Below are 19,492 nucleotides of genomic sequence, written 5' to 3'. Positions count from 1 at the left end.
TTCGTTTGGAAATTGATCGGTGTACGTATACTTTCTACACCCACTCTATATACATTTAGTCAAAAGAGTCCTCTCTACCGATTATACATATGTTCACTGCTCTAACGGATTTACGATTGTCATATGGATCATCATAAATAAACTTTGTTTCTGTGTTTATTTAGAATTGAATCGGTTATTTCGAATATGACACGTATGATGTTCTTCACTTGTTTGAAAAACATTCAAAATACCGTTCTGTTTCGCCAAATCTGACTTTAGAAAGTTATAAAAAAATCTATATTTTCAAGCGATGGTTTTTAAATTAAAACCATCAAATATGTTATACAACATGTCTCAAGAGGAGAGAGAGGATTCTTGGTTCAGTGATTTCTAACTTTGGTAAACAGATGTATTCTTAAGAGGTTCAAGTACTTTTAGAGACAACTGTTGCAGAGATAGATATTAATTAGTGATGTACTTGGTTATATGGCGTACAGGAATTTTAAAATATTGAAATTAATATATCATTGAAAGACGTGTGTGAATTCGGCAAGCCGTTATTTGAAAGGGAATCATGTTATGGGTATCATCCAAATGCATACTAACAATAAGTGTGATCAGTATAACGGTATAAAAAAGTCAGCTTCGTGAAGTTGGCACCCCAAAATGCAAATTTTGATAAAAATCAAATTACATTTGTTTGTCCACGATTTGTCCATGTTTGCCCAACAAAAATTTTCATTTGTCCACCCCCCAAAAAAAATTATTAAAAAAAAAATTTTTATTCAGCACCTCCATGCAAATTTTTTTTAGGTTTCTTAATGAAGTTTGGTTGTAAGAGATTTGTCCACGTTTGTCCAATCACAATTTTCATTTGTCCACCCTTCAGAAAAAAGAGACACTTCAATTAAGGAAAAGTTGCAGCGATTCGCTCGGTTCCGGGTCATTTGTCCTCGTTTTGTCAATTTTGTAACTAATTATTTATGTCTCCGCAGAACCACTAACGTTATTCGTTTTTTCAATGAAAGTTTCCGTTTGTGTAACCCTTAAGAAGAGGTTATGCATAGATTAGGAAAATGTATTATCCCTACTTTCACTTACGTATCATGTTTATCAATTTAATAATTATTAAGGTGAATATGTATGTGGTATATACCGTTGGATGTAAATTAACAATTAAAATGCAGAAATTGTTTGTGCAATGGTCATTGCAACATTTTATTTATATTCTAATTATTCATGTTTCTCCGTTTTTATGTAACATGTTAATAATATTAATTTAAAAAATAAATTATGTTTTATATACATACATATAACAATACAAGTGATTGTACATATGCTTTATGCATATTATACATTTATACACATAATTGTACATATAAATAACATAAATAGACTTATTATACACACGTACAAAAAAAATAGGGAACACTTTATAAACCATAAATATTAGGCTATACTCCAATAGCTGTAAGTCGATGAAAAATCATCGTAAAAATAAAATTAAAAAAGCGTTGTAAAGCTTGAAGTTTCAACTTTAATGTGCTATTATGCGATTTTTAAATTTCTATTGTTTTTTTGTTTTGTGTTTTAAAAAATAACACGTCATTTTGTTCTTTAAAATTACGTATTTTTTACAACTCAAAAGTCAATGAAAAAATTTTATTTCGAAAAATTCAACTCAAATTGTGTAAACTACAATATGTTACCTATACAATGCTTTTTTAGAAATTGTTCTATGATTTTTTCTGACCGATTTATACGACATTGAACAAAAATGCGCATTTCTTACTGTTTCGAATTGGGCGCGTCAATTGGAATTAGCTTAAAACAGCTACCTTCTTTCCGGCTCTGCGATCGTGAGAGAGTCTATAAAAACCGCGACACAGCAACGTGGCTCTCTCTCCGAACTCAGTGCGAAAACAAGTCGGCCGAAAATACAAGCGCGCGACGAATTCGCCTAAGCACGTATTTCACCGCTATAACTCGGCGCTAATCGCTGCAATATTTCGCGCTAATCGCGATAAAATATTAGTTATAAAGTGTTAATAAACACAAGGATCTCTTTTCTACAATAATAATAAGTCTTGTATAAACTGTACACAAATAGATTAGTGAAACTAAGTATAGTGATAATAAACTTCGGTTAAATAATTGTTCTCGTTAAAATTACAGACTATAATTTGTTTAATTAACTCCTTTCCGTTATTCAGAGTGTAAACGGCATCAGGCCTAGAATATTAAAATTCTACACGCCAACACTTACAGAAAGTATCGATATTAGGTGAAAAATCATCGTAGACAAAAAAACAAAAAAGCATTTTAAAGTTTGAAATATCAACTTTAACGTAATATTGACGGTTTACACAAATTTTTTTGTCTTCCTTGTTCTGTGCTGCAAAAAAGAGTGCATTGTTTATTTGTAATTAGGTTTTATTTCATCTTGCCTTATTGTTGGCGTCAACTATGTAGGTATACCCTCCTGTATACAGTGTAAGCCGCGTAGACTGTTACAAGATAATTTCTCATATTGTATAAGACATGTGATATATGTACATATAAGGTCCTGCTGGATCATCCCCAAGTCGACAGCGTGTACACTGATCCACATTTTTAAATGGGATATCATATAAATTTTTCTTGTTTTACATAATGTTTTAATAAAAAATATTGTTTATTTGAAATTTGTTTTCATATTCTGCATAGTTTATGACAAAATGACAGAAGATATTGTTTGCTGAAAGAACTTCGATACGGAATTCAAATACATTGAAATCAATAATGTCCAAATAAGTCGAACATTTTATTAAATGTTTAATAAAATTCATACGAATGTCTGACAACATCGTTTAATTAATTCATACACAAACAGAACGAATTTTAAAAATATACATAGATTGATGTGCACTTCGAGTCTGTTGCCCCCCCCCCCCGGGGGGGGGGGGGAGCTATCCAATAGTAGCCCATAGAACACATAAAAGGGCCTATCATCCCATAAAATATTAACAAAAATTTGTTGATATCACCAATAGTTTCCGAGAAAATAGCGTGAAACAGTTTACGCGGTTCATCGCGTATACCGCGATTAGTGTCGTGATATCGACACTATTAATATGTATTCTAAATACCTATCTCCTCAGAAAGCGCTTACTATATGACAATTACAATCATCTGTATGTTAGATGGCAGATAGATTCTTTCAACGTTAAAACAATTTTTAAAACAATTTAAATTTCATTTGTTACGTCCCAGCTTATCTGTGACTCTTTCTTGGGATCTTCGTCTTCAATTAAAGAGCTAAAGCTCACCTTAACTGTATTCGCTAACGAGAAAGAACAATTCGGGATTGCAATGATTGTTTTCAAGGTTTAGCATATAAATATGTATTGTTACAAAATAACGAGTTTATATTACAATATCGGTTTTGGAAAATCAAGTGTACAATTACGTAGGTACGTTACCGCTTGTCGGTCTTACAGTTTGGTTGTACCAGCTATCTGTTGTGGTCCCAGGGCTGTGCTGTTGCAAGGATCTGTTTGTCGGGAACTATCACTCGCGACACGGGTCTCTACTAATTAACAACGGACTTTCCTCGGCATAATTTAGTATTTGACGACCAAAGCGCGACGCTGAGTGCGTGTTCGATTGACGATAAAGGTTCGATGTGATCTTAACCGATTATACGTTGGACTTTCGTAGGTAACGACAACGCGTGAAGTTAACCTGTCCGCGACTACAAGATTTCGATAATCACCACGATGAGAACGTACTGACAGCGGAATAAAAAAAAGCGCCGTGTCCACGGGTTTATATATTAGCTGAGCCGTTATGGCACGAGCCGCGTTCGAGAACCTTCGCTTCGGCATCCGTTGAAATCGGGAGGGGTCCCAAGTTCAGCGGATGTGCTGCCGTTGAGCGCTGACACCTATTTCGCTGATTCGCAGATTGCACGATTCGGTTCCCGAGAAACGGTTTCCGAATCGTTTGTCAAGCGCATTCCTAAAAGTATCTGATCTTAACTATTCGCAATGCGAGGTCGATGAAAAGGGACACCGGCAGGGCCGGATGTAACACATTTATAAAAATAAAGAAGTTTAATACAAATTACTTTTTGAGTTGATACTAATTGATTATAAAAACTGATACTTACATATCCTGAAAAATCCATTATTAATAATTCCTATTTCCCATAAATATTTTAAAAGAAACGTTTAAAAAATATTCGGATAATGTGAAATTTATGTTTAGAAGATGCGTATTGAATATTCGGGCAATGTTGAATAAATTTTGAAAATTAAGAGATTAAAAAAAAATTAAATCAAATTTTATATTGTGTTTCATTTATTCATAGATTTTACTTCTATTACTTTATTTCTTGTGATTGGATTCCATTAAAACAAGTTATCTTAATTTTTTTTACCTCGATGGGAATTTGAATATCAGATGAATATGTATTTTATATTTGGGAAAAAATATTCCATTCTAAATATTGAATAGATATTTATTTTATACTTAAAAAAAAGAATATTTTTTTTCTAAATCTAGAATAAACATCATATGTATATTTAAATATTAAAATGAGATTCAATCTCTTTTATTGGATGAATCTGTATTCAATATTTTGTGCTACTAGTGTATGTGAACCTGACAGCCAACTGCCAAAAAATTAACTTTTTTTTACGGAAAATGATAGTGTTTTGTTTTGATTTTAGTATTAGGTTGTTACAATTTTTTTTCATGTATCAATTGATGAAACTACAAACGAAATACTATCACTTTCCGTAAAAAAAGTTAATTTTTTAAGTCAGGTCCCACGTTCACATAGCTTACAAGGAAACATCGCCTAGTGTCCCCCGAATTATTTAATAAAATTTTTTTCATATGTAAGGAAGGGTATGTAGGACAATCTCTGCAAGTGAGAAGGCGCGACTCTCTTTCGTTTTCGAGAAATAAATTTTTAAAAATAGCTAAATTTCGATTGACGAGTGTCAACCGTATAAGAGTCAGAGGTATTATAGAAGCAGCGTTGCACAGTCGATAGAGTACCATTTTGCGAAGACGATCTTTTGCGGTGAAAGCGGTTCGATCCCGGTAGGAGTCACTTATTTTTTTTTTTTTACTTTTTCTTCCGTTTGTACCATGTTTTGTTATGGAAACTACATTTTTATATATTAAGATTATTTTTATACAATATTGTGCAATTTTTATGATTTTTATCGCATTGAAAAAGAAGTCAGAAAAAAGAAGGAAGAAAAAAAAAGAAAAGAAGAAAGAAAGAAAAGGATAAAAAAGAAAGAAGAAAGAAGTTGTGCAATGTTTGTTTAATATAATTAAATTGTTATTTACAAACTATAAGGATGTAAGTTTTTATAAAAGCTTGTAGAAACTCCTTTCACATCATGACTTCTTTTTCAAAGCGATAAAAAACATAAGAAATTGCAGAATATTGTATAAAAATAATCTTAATATATAAGAAAGTAGTTTCCATAACAAAACATCATACAAACGGAAAAAAAAGTAAACAAAAAAATAGGTGACTCCTACCGGGATCGAACCGCGTCCAGCGCAAAGCTAGAGTTTCGAAGCGACGACAAAAATAGAAAGAAACAGTTCGATGAAGAAGGAAGAGAGACTGAGAGTCGACGTTGGCAAATGTAAGGATACGGGATCGGGATGCTAAGCGCGATTTCGACCTCAATGAAATGGCAACAGTGTAGAGAGACGCTGTTGTGAGAACGGCAACACCGGAATTGTATCGACATCACGTTAGCAGTCGTCCTCAGTAAGCGCCATCTCCTATCGATTGTCTGAACTAAATTTGTGACGTCACTTGCTCTGTATTATCGTCAAAATGGCGGAATCTCGTTTTTGGGAATGCAATGCTTTGCCCACAGATTTTGTCCTTATATGAGCATATTTTTGGCTCAATGGGGTCTCATTCGAAAGAGGAAGGCCCAAGGAATGGCGCTCTGGTCGTCGTTCGAGTCACAAAATCCTTTTAGTAACCTAGAAATACAACTATTCTGCGGATGTATTTTGCTCGATTTTTGCTCGACTTTGGACGCTCATATTATTAAATATCGACACAATATCGTTCAACCACGACCAGAGCGCCATTCCTTGGACCTTCCTCTTTCGAATGAGCCCTCATTGAGCTCAAAATATGCTCATATAAGGACAAAATCTGTGGGCAAAGCTAACCCATATTTCGGGCCAGATTTTGTCGGATTACAGACTGCATTGCCCGTGTCTATCCCCTTAAGAGAAGAAAGGGCTGGTATATAAGGGAGAGAAGGGAAGTGGCCGGTACGGTCAGGAGGAAGAGGTAGGGTAAGGGGAGGAGAGAGATTTAGGCAGGAAGAGGACAGAGTAGAAAAGAGAGGCACGTTGCGGAAAGGCTGGGAAGGAAAGAGTCGATAAGAAAGAGGAGATAAGAAGGAGCCGGTAAAGTAGGGCGCGGGAAGCAGGCGATAGAGAGCAGGCAAAAGGTTATGAGCGGAGGAAGAAGTGAGGGATATGGAAGGAGAGAAACAATGGGGGAGCAGAGGGCTGGGGGTAGTGACAAGGAGTGCAAAGGGAGGAGGCGGGGAGAAGGTAGTGAAAGGGGTATATAAGAGGAAGAGAAGGGAGCGGGAAGGAAGAAGGACCTGGAGGACTTCTTCAAAGGGGGGAAAGGGAGTGATAAAGAGGGGGAAACATCGGGGGGAGGAGGAAGAGACATATTCCAAAAAAGTGGGCTGACTCGAAGGTCGCCAGGGAGGGAGGATGAAAGGGTGGATAGAATGGGAATAGAAAAGTTGATAAGGATTATGACGAAGTTGAGGGGGGAGCAAAAAGAATTAGCTGCTACTTTCTGCTACTTTTAAAGAAAACAGCGATTAAAGTAAACTCTGCCTCGCGCGACCGTTACGATCGCTACTGAACACTCGCTATAGTACCGACCGACTGTAGCGGTCACGCGAGGCAGAGTTTACTTTAATTGCTGTTTTCTTTAAAAGTAGCAGGAAGTAGCACCCAATTCTTTTTGCTTCTGAAAGAGCAAGGTTTAGCCTTTCATATGATACTGATGATATCTCGGGAATGTACGGGAATCGTCTTTAAAAGCTCATGTAAAGTTAAAATTTTAATTCGGTAATACAGCGAGTTTCCAGTAGTGACCTCCTCCAAATATCATTAAAATATCTCCAGTAGAACTAAAGCTACAGATTTTTGATCGCCGAGAGCAGTTTTGTCCTACTGTGCGGCGTAGCGCGGCAAGGGATTAACCGATCAAAATGGAACCTTTCACATTTAACAACAGCTGATTTCGCGATGTTCGAATCTGCAAAAAATGATAGTCTTTTTTAATGTTTATAACTATTGTTATTGCAAAATTCGTATTGTTTGCTACGACTCGGCAACGAGTAACCGATCGATATGATTTCATGATGTTCCCATGTAGAAAAATTTATAAATTTCTTAAATTGATATTATTTATTTCAATTTCAATTTTAGTAAGTTTACCTATATTTAAATATTATAAAATTGGAACATGTATATTTTGTCCATTAAACCAAATTTTATTTTGACTAATTACAGGAACATTTATTATATTAACATGATTAGGAAGACAATTAATTGAATATCCTAATATTGAACTTAGTAAAATTTGAACATTCATGAAATCTTAATTGGCATAAATTAATATTTAAATATTTATAAATAGTTAATGCAATAATAGTTATAACAGCATCGAACGGGTAAAGCAGCGTACTAGCCGTTCTATACTATAAACCAGAACTCGGCAAGATTTGCACTTTAAGTTATCGGCAACCCTTGGCGAAGGCTTCTTTATTTGGCTACCTGGCGGCCACATGTTGGTGCTGGTCATTGTTTATGATTCGACCTGCGCCGAAGTTAATTTTTAAATGTGTTCCTTTAAGCGACCTTAAAGTGAAGGAATTCTGTATGCTGAATCACAACATGGTCGAACACTGATTTCACTCTGATTTGTTCTGTATGAATACGCAGTTTGTACATGCGGTGTTGTTATAACTATTATACCATTACCTATTTATAAATATTTAAATATTAATTTATGCCAATTAAGATTTCATGAATGTTCAAATTTTACTAAGTTCAATATTAGGATATTCGATTAATTGTCTTCCTAATCATGTTAATATAATAAATGTTCCTGTAATTAGTCAAAATAAAATTTGGTTTAATGGACAAAATATACATGTTCCAATTTTATAATATTCAAACATAGGTAAACTTACTAAAATTGAAATTGAAATAAATAATATCAATTTAAGAAATTTATAAATTTTTCTACATGGGAACATAATGAAATTATCTCGATCGGTTACTCGGAGTCGTAGCAAACAATACGAATTTTGCAATAACAATAGTTATAAACATTTAAAAAGACCATCATTTATGCAGATTCGAACATCGCGAAATCAGCTGTTGTTAAATGTGAAAGGTTCCATTTCGATCGGTTAATCCCTTGCCGCGCTACGCCGGAGAATGGGAAGTCTGCAGTAACAATAGTTATAAATATTGAGGAATTTATACATTTTTCTGCATGGGATCATCATGAAATCATCTCGATCGGTTACTCGTTGCCGAGGTAGATCAAAGAGTAGGAATTTTGCAATAACAATACTTATAAACATTTAAAAAGACCACAATTTATATCTACAGTACACGTCTATATGCGCAAGTATACATTTACGTATACTTATATTATTTATATTATATTACGTATACTTACGTAACTATTAAGTATAGTTATACAATTATGTATAACTATACTTTACAACCGCCGACTAAACAGTAAACACCGCTTGAAAAATTATTCGACCCGTATCCGATAATTTCGGATAAAGGTAAAAGTACGAAAGTTATCCCACGCGACGAGTGAAACTTCAGTTAAAGATAAAAATGCGAAAATAACCTACGGGTGAATATCTCTGGAGAGAAACCAGGTAACTCTAGCCGTCGAATAAAGATACAAATGCGGAAAAGTATCTTAGGGTTGAAACTCTCGGGGAGAAACCAGGTACCTCTAGCGGTCGGTTAAAGTTAAAAATGGGGAAACTACCCAACGAGTGAAACTCTCTGCAGTTAACGCAGGTTTACCCGTCGGATAAAGTTAAAAGTGCGAAAAGTATCTTACGATTGAAACTTTCTGCAGATAAAGCAGGTATCTTTAGCCTTCGAATAAAAATAATTTAAGTTAAGTTATCTTTATCCTTTGAGTACATTTACTTCGAATACATTTTTTTTATCCGGCAGTCATCGAATAAAGATAAAGTTATGTATCTTTATTCGATTTTCTATTTAAATAATTGTTTTATCTAAATAAGGTCCATCTCTGGGTGCGACAGGCAGTTCGGACACGGCATTACTGATGAGTACACTAGCAGGCTCAGAACGAAACTCTCCCTTCCTTTTCTCCTCTCTTGCTCTCCCTCCATAAGCACCTATACCCCCACAAAATGAACTTTTTAACACGTATTTCATTTTTACCGAGTTTAATATCGCTCTTCCCCCCCCCCCCCCCGCCAAAAAAAAAGAATAAAATCAGCTCCAGGAATGGGCGGTATAGACTACAAAATTTAAAAAGAATTATCTATACAATGTAAACTATTGCTTTCAAATACAATTTAAACTACTGCTTTTGATGTACAATCAAATGTATGCAAATAATAACTGTCCTTCAAACTGGAAACAATTTTTCATTCATTTCATAGAAAAAGCAGATAATAAACGCCTACGTTCAATATCGTTTTTTTTTTGCCTATGTAAATTTTTAGAAACGCTAATTAACAGATTGCAATGGTGAGTAGAATACATACCATAATTCATATCCTAATACTCAATCTGGATTCAGAAATGGCAAGTCATGTATCGATAATCTTGCAAACCTTACTTTACAAATAAATGAGGTCTTGATGAACAAAAAGTGTTCAAAAAAACAAATAAAATTTGTCAAGTATCTAACTCATGGAAGACACGTTTATAGAGATATCACGAGAGGAGAGTGTAGGATGATGTGCAAATGAGTACCTCAAAGGGGAGACTGAGCCCCTTACTCTTTTATATAATATATGTTTAAAGTATCACAAATAATCTCCCAAGGATGCGTAAATGTGTCACAATTTGCGGATGATATAGCAATCTATTCTAAAATATCACTTTGTTCAAGAGGTAAAAATATGATCCAAACATAAATAAATATAATAAAGAACAATTTTTTAGATCTAGACCTGGCGAAACTGAAATTAATTAAAACCGATAAATGTGTAATAAAATCAAGTCACATAGCACGTTTTCTAGGAATTACTTTTGATTTTAAAATGTCATTTATTCTACAAATTAACGAAATACAAAGAAAACGTTCGAGAGCACTAAGTATTGTAAATTTTCTGTGCGAAACATGATGTGGTTCCGGCCCCGAAACATTAATTAATCTGTACTAAAGTTTAGTTTGGTCTATTATACATTACGGTTACTTTCTTTACTTTCTTATTCGCAAAAACGTTACAATACCGCAAAGCCTTAAGGTACCGAAATAATACACTAACAAATATTGTACTAGCTGAGTCCAAGCTTTCATTAATTCAGGAACGAACAAAACTTTTATGTAACTATTATTTAAGTAAGGAATTATCAAACATGAATTCTTTGATAAATAAAACAATACAAAATTATTATTAAAACTGTAAAAAGAACAGTAATAAACAGAAAATAATTTTAAGGCAATGCATTGAGAATATAATGAACGGTGTGTTACCCCGAGATATGCCGCTGAGGGGGAGGTGCTACTAATGACACTCTGATTTACTTTATATTTATGCTTTATTGGTTAGGTAACACTTTACACTCTTTACAACTCGATGGCTTCCCTTAGACTGCCCACCTCTTCCAGTCGGCAGGGTCCTTCTCCCACTCTCAGACCTCCCTTCCGATCAGCCTCGCTCTTCGCCGATCGGCTCCGATCTCCACAATCCGTCCTTTTTCAATTTAAGCTTTTGGGTCTTTAATTCCAAATTTTCATTATCTTCGAGTTGACCTTCTTCGTATTGAGCTCCTTCGTATGACCCCGCGTCCGTCACCGTCCTAGTGTTGCAGTCCTCAATTTGTTTTGGGCTACGTGGCAGTTTCTTTACATGTGTCGTATGTCTTTTGAATGTTCTTCCGTCTCTTTCTAACGTAAGTTCATTCCCGTTTCTTTCTGCCACTTTGTATTCGTCTTTCCCGAACCTGCTTTTGTTTGAGGCTGTCATATTTTGTGTTATTACTTTGTCTCCTGGTTGTATGTCACTGGATTTTGCTCCTCTTGCTTTGTCTTCTCTATCCTTCCGTTTTTGTTTTTCGATAATGTCGCTATCTTTTGCTTCCATGTCTCCTTCTGTGGTTATTAAGTCTGTTATGGACGGTATTTTATCTCTGATGTTCCTCCCCAGTAAAAGCTCTGACGGAGACTTCCCAGTTGATCCGTGGGGTGTAACGTTGTACATTAACAAGAATTTTTGTAATTCCACTTGGTAATCTTTCCCATTAGCATGTGCGATTTGCAAGCGTTTGAGGATTGAGTTGCTCATGTTTTCTACCTCTCCATTAGCTTGCGGCCAATAAGGTGGTGTGTGGATAAGTTTGATATTGTGAATATTACAAAATTCTTTAAATTCGCTACTGACAAATTGTCTTCCATTATCAGCTCTAATACTTTTTGGGAAGCCAAGACACGAAAACATTTCCGAGAGATGCCTTATTATTACGGATGAACTCGTAGCTTTCAGAAATTTAATTTCTTGGTACCTGGAATAATAATCAATTACTAATATTGTATCTTTGTTCGGTAATGGACCCATCAAATCGATGGCGAGGCACTGCCATGGTCCTTCCGGAAATTAGTGTCTAGTTATTAAGGGTGGTTTGTTTGGTTGTGAGACTAATATCCAGTCTCTGCAACTTTTAACAAATTTCTCGATCTGTTTATCCATTGACGGCCACCAGATCTTAGCACGTACTCGTCTCTTCATTACGGTCTCTCCTGAGTGTTCTTCGTGGGCTAATTCTAGTATTTGTTTTGTTAATGTTTGAGGAATCACAATCCTATTGTTTCTCAATATTACTGGACCCATTACCGTCAATTCTGTTCTGAAAGGGAAATATATATTTTTGTCCTGTAATGGCCACGATTCGTTATTGATTTTGTTGACTGCGTCAACTATGTCTTTGTCCTCTCTGCTTTCTGAGATCATTTGGGAAATTTTTATTGCTTTTGGGGCGCTGTTCTCCACTATTGCAAAAATGTGTTGCTCCCCTTCTGGGTCGAATGAATCCTCATCCTGTAATTGGCATAATCTGGACACAGAATCAGCAATATTCAGTTTGTCGGGCTGGTAAATGACTTTAAACTTGAAGGCTTGTAGTCTTAACACCCATCTTTCAGTCCGAGCGGGTGGTTTCGAGGATGGCTTAAATATTGCTTCTAGTGGTTTGTGGTCGGTCTCGAGTTCAAATTCTAATCCATCTAGATAGAAGTAGAATCTTTCCACCGCCTAAACTAGAGCTAGGCTCTCCTTTTCGGTTTGAGAATAGCGTTTTTCTGCATTAGATAGGCTTTTGCTTGCGAACGAAATCACTTTTGGATTCTCTTGCGTACTAAACTGTAGCAACACTGCCCCTAGTGCCACTGGGCTAGCATCTGCTATCAGCCGTGTCCGCAGTTGTGGATCGAAGTATGCCAGTGTTGGAAGTTTAGCTAATGATTGTTTTAGCTACTCAAAGTGTTGTTGGTAGATTTCGGTCCATTCGAATTTAATATCTGTCTTTGTTAATTTCCGTAGAGGCTCGACCGTTATTCCTGGGTTCGGTAGAAATTTTCCCACATATGTTACTAGACCTAAGAAGCTTCGTAGTTCCTCCTTGTTTTCTGGTGCCCGATAGTCAAGAATTGTTTTTATTTTCCTTTGATCTACATCAATGCCTTCGCTGGATAGTTTATGCCCCAGAAAGTGTAATTCAAGGACTTTAAAGAGGCACTTCGTCTTGTTTAACGTTACGTTGTTATCATTTAAGGTACTCAATACAGCCTCCAAGCAGCTATCGTGCTCTGTTTCCGTTGATCCAAATACGATTATGTCGTCTAGATAATTAATACAGTTTGCACAATGTGATAATATTGCCTCGAAGGTTCTCTGAAAGATCTCAACTGCCGAATGTACACCGAACATGAGACGCTTATAGCGGAACATGCCTTTGTGCGTTATAAATGTAGTGATGGCGCGACTGTCCTCGTGCAATTCAAATTGGTGATACGCACTTAGTAAGTCTAATCGCGAAAAAGTATTTTGCTCTCCTCAATTTTGTTATAAGGGAGTCAAATGTAGGTAATGGATAGTTTTCTCTGAGAATAGCTTCATTTGCCCTGTGCATATCTACGCAGATTCTGATGTCCCCTGATGGTTTGAAAATAACTACAATCGGTGAGATCCAAGTGCTCGGTTGTAGAACACGCTCGATAATGTCACTTCGCAAGGCTTCTTCCAGTTTACTCTCAACTAGGCCTTCCACTGATATTGGTACTCTTCTTGCCGCTTTCTGGATCGGTTTTACATACGGATCTATGGACAGTTTTACTATCACATTCTTTATTTTCGGAAATGGTATTATTTCCTCCGGTCTATTCGCTTCTAGCCCCAGCTTTAATACTCCTAGCTGTTCTGCTGTATCCTTTCCGATTAGCGAAGTATCTCCTTTCGTCACTACATAGAATGGCGCAACGATTTCTTTTTTTCCACCAGGTTGATTGTGGATACAAATCTATTTTTAACTTCAAGTGGGCGTCCGGATGCATATGGTTTTCGAACATCTGTGGTTTCCGTAAGATCCCAAATTATTGCTTTATTTTTGGAAAGATATTCCCAATCTTTTCCTTTTATTACATTCACCTTAGACCCAGAGTCTATGAGTACTACTAGACGTACGCCTCCAATAAGGCATTCAATTAAATCGTCAGAATTATCAGTGGTGCCTTCTTCCGAATTAATTTTGAAGCAATCGAATTCCTTAATCTTATCCTGTGTTTCAAATGCTGAGATTCCCGAATCAACATAGTTGATCCTTGACTTAAATCGTTTCTGCATTTGCCCAAGTCGTTCTAGCGAAGCAGGTCTTTTCTTTTGATAACGCGACCTGCAACACCTAGCGAAGTGTCCTTGGAAACCACACTTGTGACATTTTACGTCCTTTGCTGGACATGATTTTATATTATTTGTGTGTCCGAATTTTCCGCATCTGATGCATTGATGGGACTGTCCTTTCTTTTGAAATCCTAGTTTATTTATTGAGGTGTATGTGTTGGATGATGTACTCGGTCCTGCTAAGCTCGCATTCATGACTCTCGATTGGTTCGTTATCTGTTCATGTACTTGGCATAATTCGATAATTTCGTCTAGTGTTCGTTCCTTCTCCAGGATTTTTGTCTTTAATTCCGTAGAACACCAGTTATGAATGATTTTGTCTATCATATTTATTTCACTTGCTTCACTCTCGTTTTTTCCGAAGGAGCAGCGTTTTACTTGTTGTCTAATTTTTAGTAAAAATTTACGGAAATCATCTCCTTCCTCTAGCTTAATGCTCCTGAAGAGATGACGTTCGAAGGTGGAATTTTGTTTTGGAGAAAAATGTTCTGACAGTTTATCCACTAGTATTTTGAAAACATCATTTTTCCTATTGGCGTCCACCACCTCAATCGCATCAGGCAAACTATAAGCGACCTCTTGTAATTGCTCGCCACCAAAGTGTAAAAGTTTGCTTCTTTTCTTTACATGATCTGTTATATCCTCAGATATTAGGTAAAGTTCCAGTGAACGAAGCCATCTTTCCCATTCAATTCTAATTACAGTCTTGTCTATGCTGTCGCATAGGAAAGGTTTTATACCTATCCCCGATAAATTTAATGCCATATCCACAGATATCCTTTATTACCGTCAGTTGTTGTCTTATTCTTTTCTTTTCTTTTTTTTTGTGTTGTTTATTCTTTTTCCTGGCTCACAGCCGTCCCGCAATACGCTGCGTTTCTTTTGCACTTTATTTCGTGACCATTGGTATTTTCACACGCGAAGATATTTAAATGTAGTCGATAAGAAATCCACGTCGCCAGATGTGCTACCCCGCGATATGCCGCTGAGGAGAAGGTGCTTTATTGGTTAAGTAACACTTTACACTCTTTACAACTCGATGGCTTCCCTTAGACTGCCCACCTCTTCCAGTCGGCAGGGTCCTTCTCCCACTCTCAGGCCTCCCTTCCGATCAGCCTCGCTCTTCGCCGATCGGCTCCGATCTCCACAAACGGAAATCAAATTCTTGATACACAAAAATTACAATATTTACTGCCATGAGTACAAAACAATAACTACTTCAATTCCATTTGAGACTAAATTTGGCATATATTTAAAACAATGCATACACACCTTATACAAATGGTAATAAAATCTTAAGTAATAAGTCTGTTGGAACAGTATGCATATGTCCGGAATTGTATTTCGCGCCTCTTTCTCGAGATCATAATTGTAGTACCTCTCATTGTCCTCAGTGTCGCCACAAAATTTAAAGCTTAGGGAAAAGTTTTTCCCTATACTACGCGGTCTCGGACCCCGTTCGCACGTCCGCGTCCAACTTCATTATTTCGCTTTGTGTCAGTGTCTTCACACGTAGACTGAGTAAACGATTTACAAAAAATATATTATAGGACGAAAAGGTAGGAAGAGGACGTCATCGATGGATGAGGATAAGGAGAACGACAGATTTTACCGGAAAATTCGTCGTCTAGAGGAGAAATTGCATCGAAGGAAGGATGATCAGCGTAAGTTGTGAGAGAATCTCACTTCTTTGGTCCGCGGGACAAGAGACGTTTCGAAACAGAATTTTGTAAATTCTTGTTTCGAGTACTGTATCGACATCCGTCGATTCTGTAAGCGACTGTGTCGTTATGCAGTGTGCTTTGGCTCTTAACAAACGCACATCTTTCGTGTAACGAAAGAAAATAGTACAAGAATTTATGTCAGCCGGGGTTTTACCCTTTAAACACGTCTTGTAGACGTGCTTGGCTTGTTTCATCAAACTTCACGTTGTTGATACAAAATGGAATAGACAGGTAATGGTTATTGGAACTCGAATCGATGTTTTCAGGTAAAAGTTTGGAGTCACGTAGTCGCTCACGCCATCGACATATTTCGAGACACTCGCTGGTACGTGAGATACCTCGGTCATTTCGAGGACTCTCATCAGGAGGTCGACACTCATCAAGTTATTCGAGAGACAGATTCGATTTTAGACGCGTTTTTAGTAGATCACGCTCTAGATCTCGATACACATCGAGGCATTCATCGCTTCATTCGTCGAGGATTCGGCGGCTAGCACTCCGTCGAGACATTCGTCTGATTCTCGTTCAACAAAATCGAGACAATCATCGAGTATGTGTGAGATACCGGTTTCGAGGACCGAGGAGGACAGCGAGATTAAAAAATCATCGGCGGTCGAGACGGCAGAAGTTCCCGAACATGAAGTCGAGTTACAAGAAGAAATCTTGACGTGGTGCATGAGGACGTAGCTGGAACGCCGAGATTATTGTTTCAGTACAAGAAGGCGTTATTAAAAGAGACAATCGTATTGTTGAGAAGCAAGAACGTATCGTCGCATGTCTAGCAGCGATGGGTAAAGCGATTTCGATAACGTTGAAAATCGACAGCTCTCAGAAACTTGGGTTGCTGGAAAAATTAAGCGATATGGGGAGATTTCTTGCATCAGTGCACCGAGAGGATTTTCTTGCTCGTAAGGGGCTTATTCTAGCGAGTTTGAATTCGTCCTTGAAGAACACTCTCTTCGACACTTCGGTCAATGAGTGGCTTTTCGGTAGGGATTTAGAGGAAAAAATAAAAACGGCTAAGAATTTGGAACGAATAACAAAGGATCGAGTCACCAATACAAGAGACGTCGTTAATCTCATCGGAAGATGTAGGTAAACCAGCGGGGCGGTTCAAATTATTTGGTAATGCTTGGTCAAAGGTAACCAAGGACTCGATAATCCATAAATGTGTTCAGGGTTTTGTGATACCCTTCACGTCGTATCCGAGATAAGAGCAGTTTCCTGTCGAACCCACGTGGTCTGACCATGAACATATTTTAATCCAAAAACAAATTAATAAATTAATCTCTAAAGGCGCTATAGAAAAATGCTCTACGTCGAAAGGATATTATTTGTCGAATATATTTTTAATTCCTAAGCCAGATAGTACATTCAGAATGATACTAAATCTCAAGAGACTTAACGAGTTCATTAACGTTGAGCATTTCAAAATCGAAAACTGGAAGGTACCAAAGAAATTAATTTGTCGCAATAATTTTATGGCGACGTTACACTTAAAGAACGCCTACTATCTGGTTCCAATCGAAAAGAACTTCAAAAAATTTTTACATTTCTTGTATAAGGGAGAACTATTTGAGTTCACCTATTTACCGTTCTGCTTAAATGTAGCACCGTATGTCTTCACGAAATTATTGAAGCCGGTGGCAGCATACCTTAGAAAACGGAGATTTATTTCTGTATTTTATCTCAATGACATCCTTTTTATCGATAAATCGTACGAGAAATGGCTTGACAGTGTTCGCGAATTTGTAACACTTTTACAGGATTTGGGGTTTATAATTAATAACGAAAAAAAGTCGCGCGATTCCCACGCAACGGTGTAAATATTTGGGACTAATTTTTGATTCGTTGGGAATGGCCATAGTATTACCTAAGGACAAAGTTTTACGAACCGTCGAACTCACTCGGAAGTTCAGTAGAACTACCCGGTGCAGTATAAGAGAATTCACGGTTTTCGTAGAAATTTTAGTTTCTCGTTGTCTGGCGTTGAAATATAGGATGGTTGTTGTAATCTTACCTCGCTTCATGTGTAAGGAATACAAATAAATTAAATATATTGAATTCTTGTTTTACTGTTTATTAAAAGGAAAAAAAAGTAAAGAAAGAATCGTGCAGTTTATAGAAGAAAATTTAGCCGAACAGAATAATACAGACCACACATAGTGCAGACCACCATTTTACAATGCAGAACAAAAGAGGAAGAAGAAAAAACAAAAGCACATCGCACACACCAAACTCGCGCATCCATCTGCGCATAAGCGCGATTTTTAGCACATTAAAAAAACAAACACACTAAAAATAATTACATCTCAACAATGGTGTACATAAGACGTTCGAGAAGGTACGAGCTCGCGCGCTTGAAATTAATAATAATAATTTTAACGCACAAATGTTTATTACGAAAGAGTTGAACGGCAATCGCATACATAAACAAAAGGATAAATAATCGTTATGAGGATCTTAGTGGACTTGCCAGGGAAATTGGGCAATGGTGCGAACGAAGAGAAGTTTGGATTTCGGCAGCGTATATACGTTCTAGCGAAAACGTCGAACCCGATTACGAGACATGGAGACTACAACCGGAAACTGCATTCGAGTGATCCAAGAGTGCGTTTCAAAAAATCGTTAGAAATGTTGGCAACCCACAAGTAGATTTGTTTGCAAGTAGATTTGTTTGCAAGTAGAGTGAACGCGAAATGTAAACGTTACGTATCTTGGCAGAGGGATCTAGACTCGATCGGCATAGACGCTTTCACGTTATGCTGGAAAAAATGGTTCTTTTACGCGTTCCCTCCTTTTTCAGTAATTTTAAGAATGTTGAGGAAAATAGAACGTGAAGAATCAACCGGTATAGTGGTTGTACCGTACTGGAAGGCCCAGCCTTGGTTTCCTGTTTTTTTATCGTTATTAGAGGAAGAACCGATTACTTTCCAGCCCAATATTAATTGAATTTGTTCTTCCGGCAGGGAGGAACATCCCTTGTGGCAACGGCTTACACTAATTGCTGCCAAATTATCGGGGAAGCGTTCATTCGGAGAGAGGTATCACTGGAATCGGTCTAACAAAAAAAAAAAAAAATTGACCCGTTCACAGGTTCCACAAGTGAGGTGTTGAAGTTCTCACAGTGGAATTTGACAAAGGAGCCTCGCATAGCTCGTTAAAATGTTATAGATCGGCAATATCTTTAATATTGGGACCTCATTTAGCCCAAAACGAGTATATTCATCGTTTTTTCAAAGAAGTCGCAAAATTAAGGCCAGCAGCACCGAGGTATGACTGGACCTGGGACCCCCGAATTGTTTTAAAATATTTATCGAAGTGGTATCCCAACGACGAGATTAGCTTAGAACGCCTAACGCTCAAGCTTGTGACATTATTGGCTTTAATTTCGGGGCACCGTATGGAAACTCTGTTGTTAATTGATAAGCGAAATATTTATAAATCAAGTCAGAATACGTTGGAAATTAAAATTTCCGATACCATTAAGACTTTGGACCAGGGGAAAAAAGCAGTCAGTACTAAGACTTCCGTCCTATTTACAAGATAAGTCCGTCTGCGCAGCTTCAACGCTATTGTCCTATT

At 36.9% G+C, this 19,492-nt stretch overlaps 1 protein-coding gene across 1 annotated transcript; it reads right to left on the bottom strand.

The window, feature by feature from the left end:
- Nucleotides 1-10,940: 10,940 nt before the first annotated feature.
- Nucleotides 10,941-11,729, bottom strand: LOC128882753 (uncharacterized protein K02A2.6-like). Its single transcript, XM_054134483.1, has one exon. It carries the CDS (start codon nt 11,727-11,729, stop codon nt 10,941-10,943), a length of 789 nt encoding a protein of 262 aa, XP_053990458.1.
- Nucleotides 11,730-19,492: the final 7,763 nt, after the last annotated feature.

Source organism: Hylaeus volcanicus, unplaced genomic scaffold (assembly GCF_026283585.1).
Source record: "Hylaeus volcanicus isolate JK05 unplaced genomic scaffold, UHH_iyHylVolc1.0_haploid 12175, whole genome shotgun sequence".
NCBI lineage: Eukaryota > Metazoa > Arthropoda > Insecta > Hymenoptera > Colletidae > Hylaeus > Hylaeus volcanicus.
The sequence above is the reverse complement of the archived record's forward strand: the minus strand, read 5'-3'. Positions and strand labels throughout refer to the sequence as shown.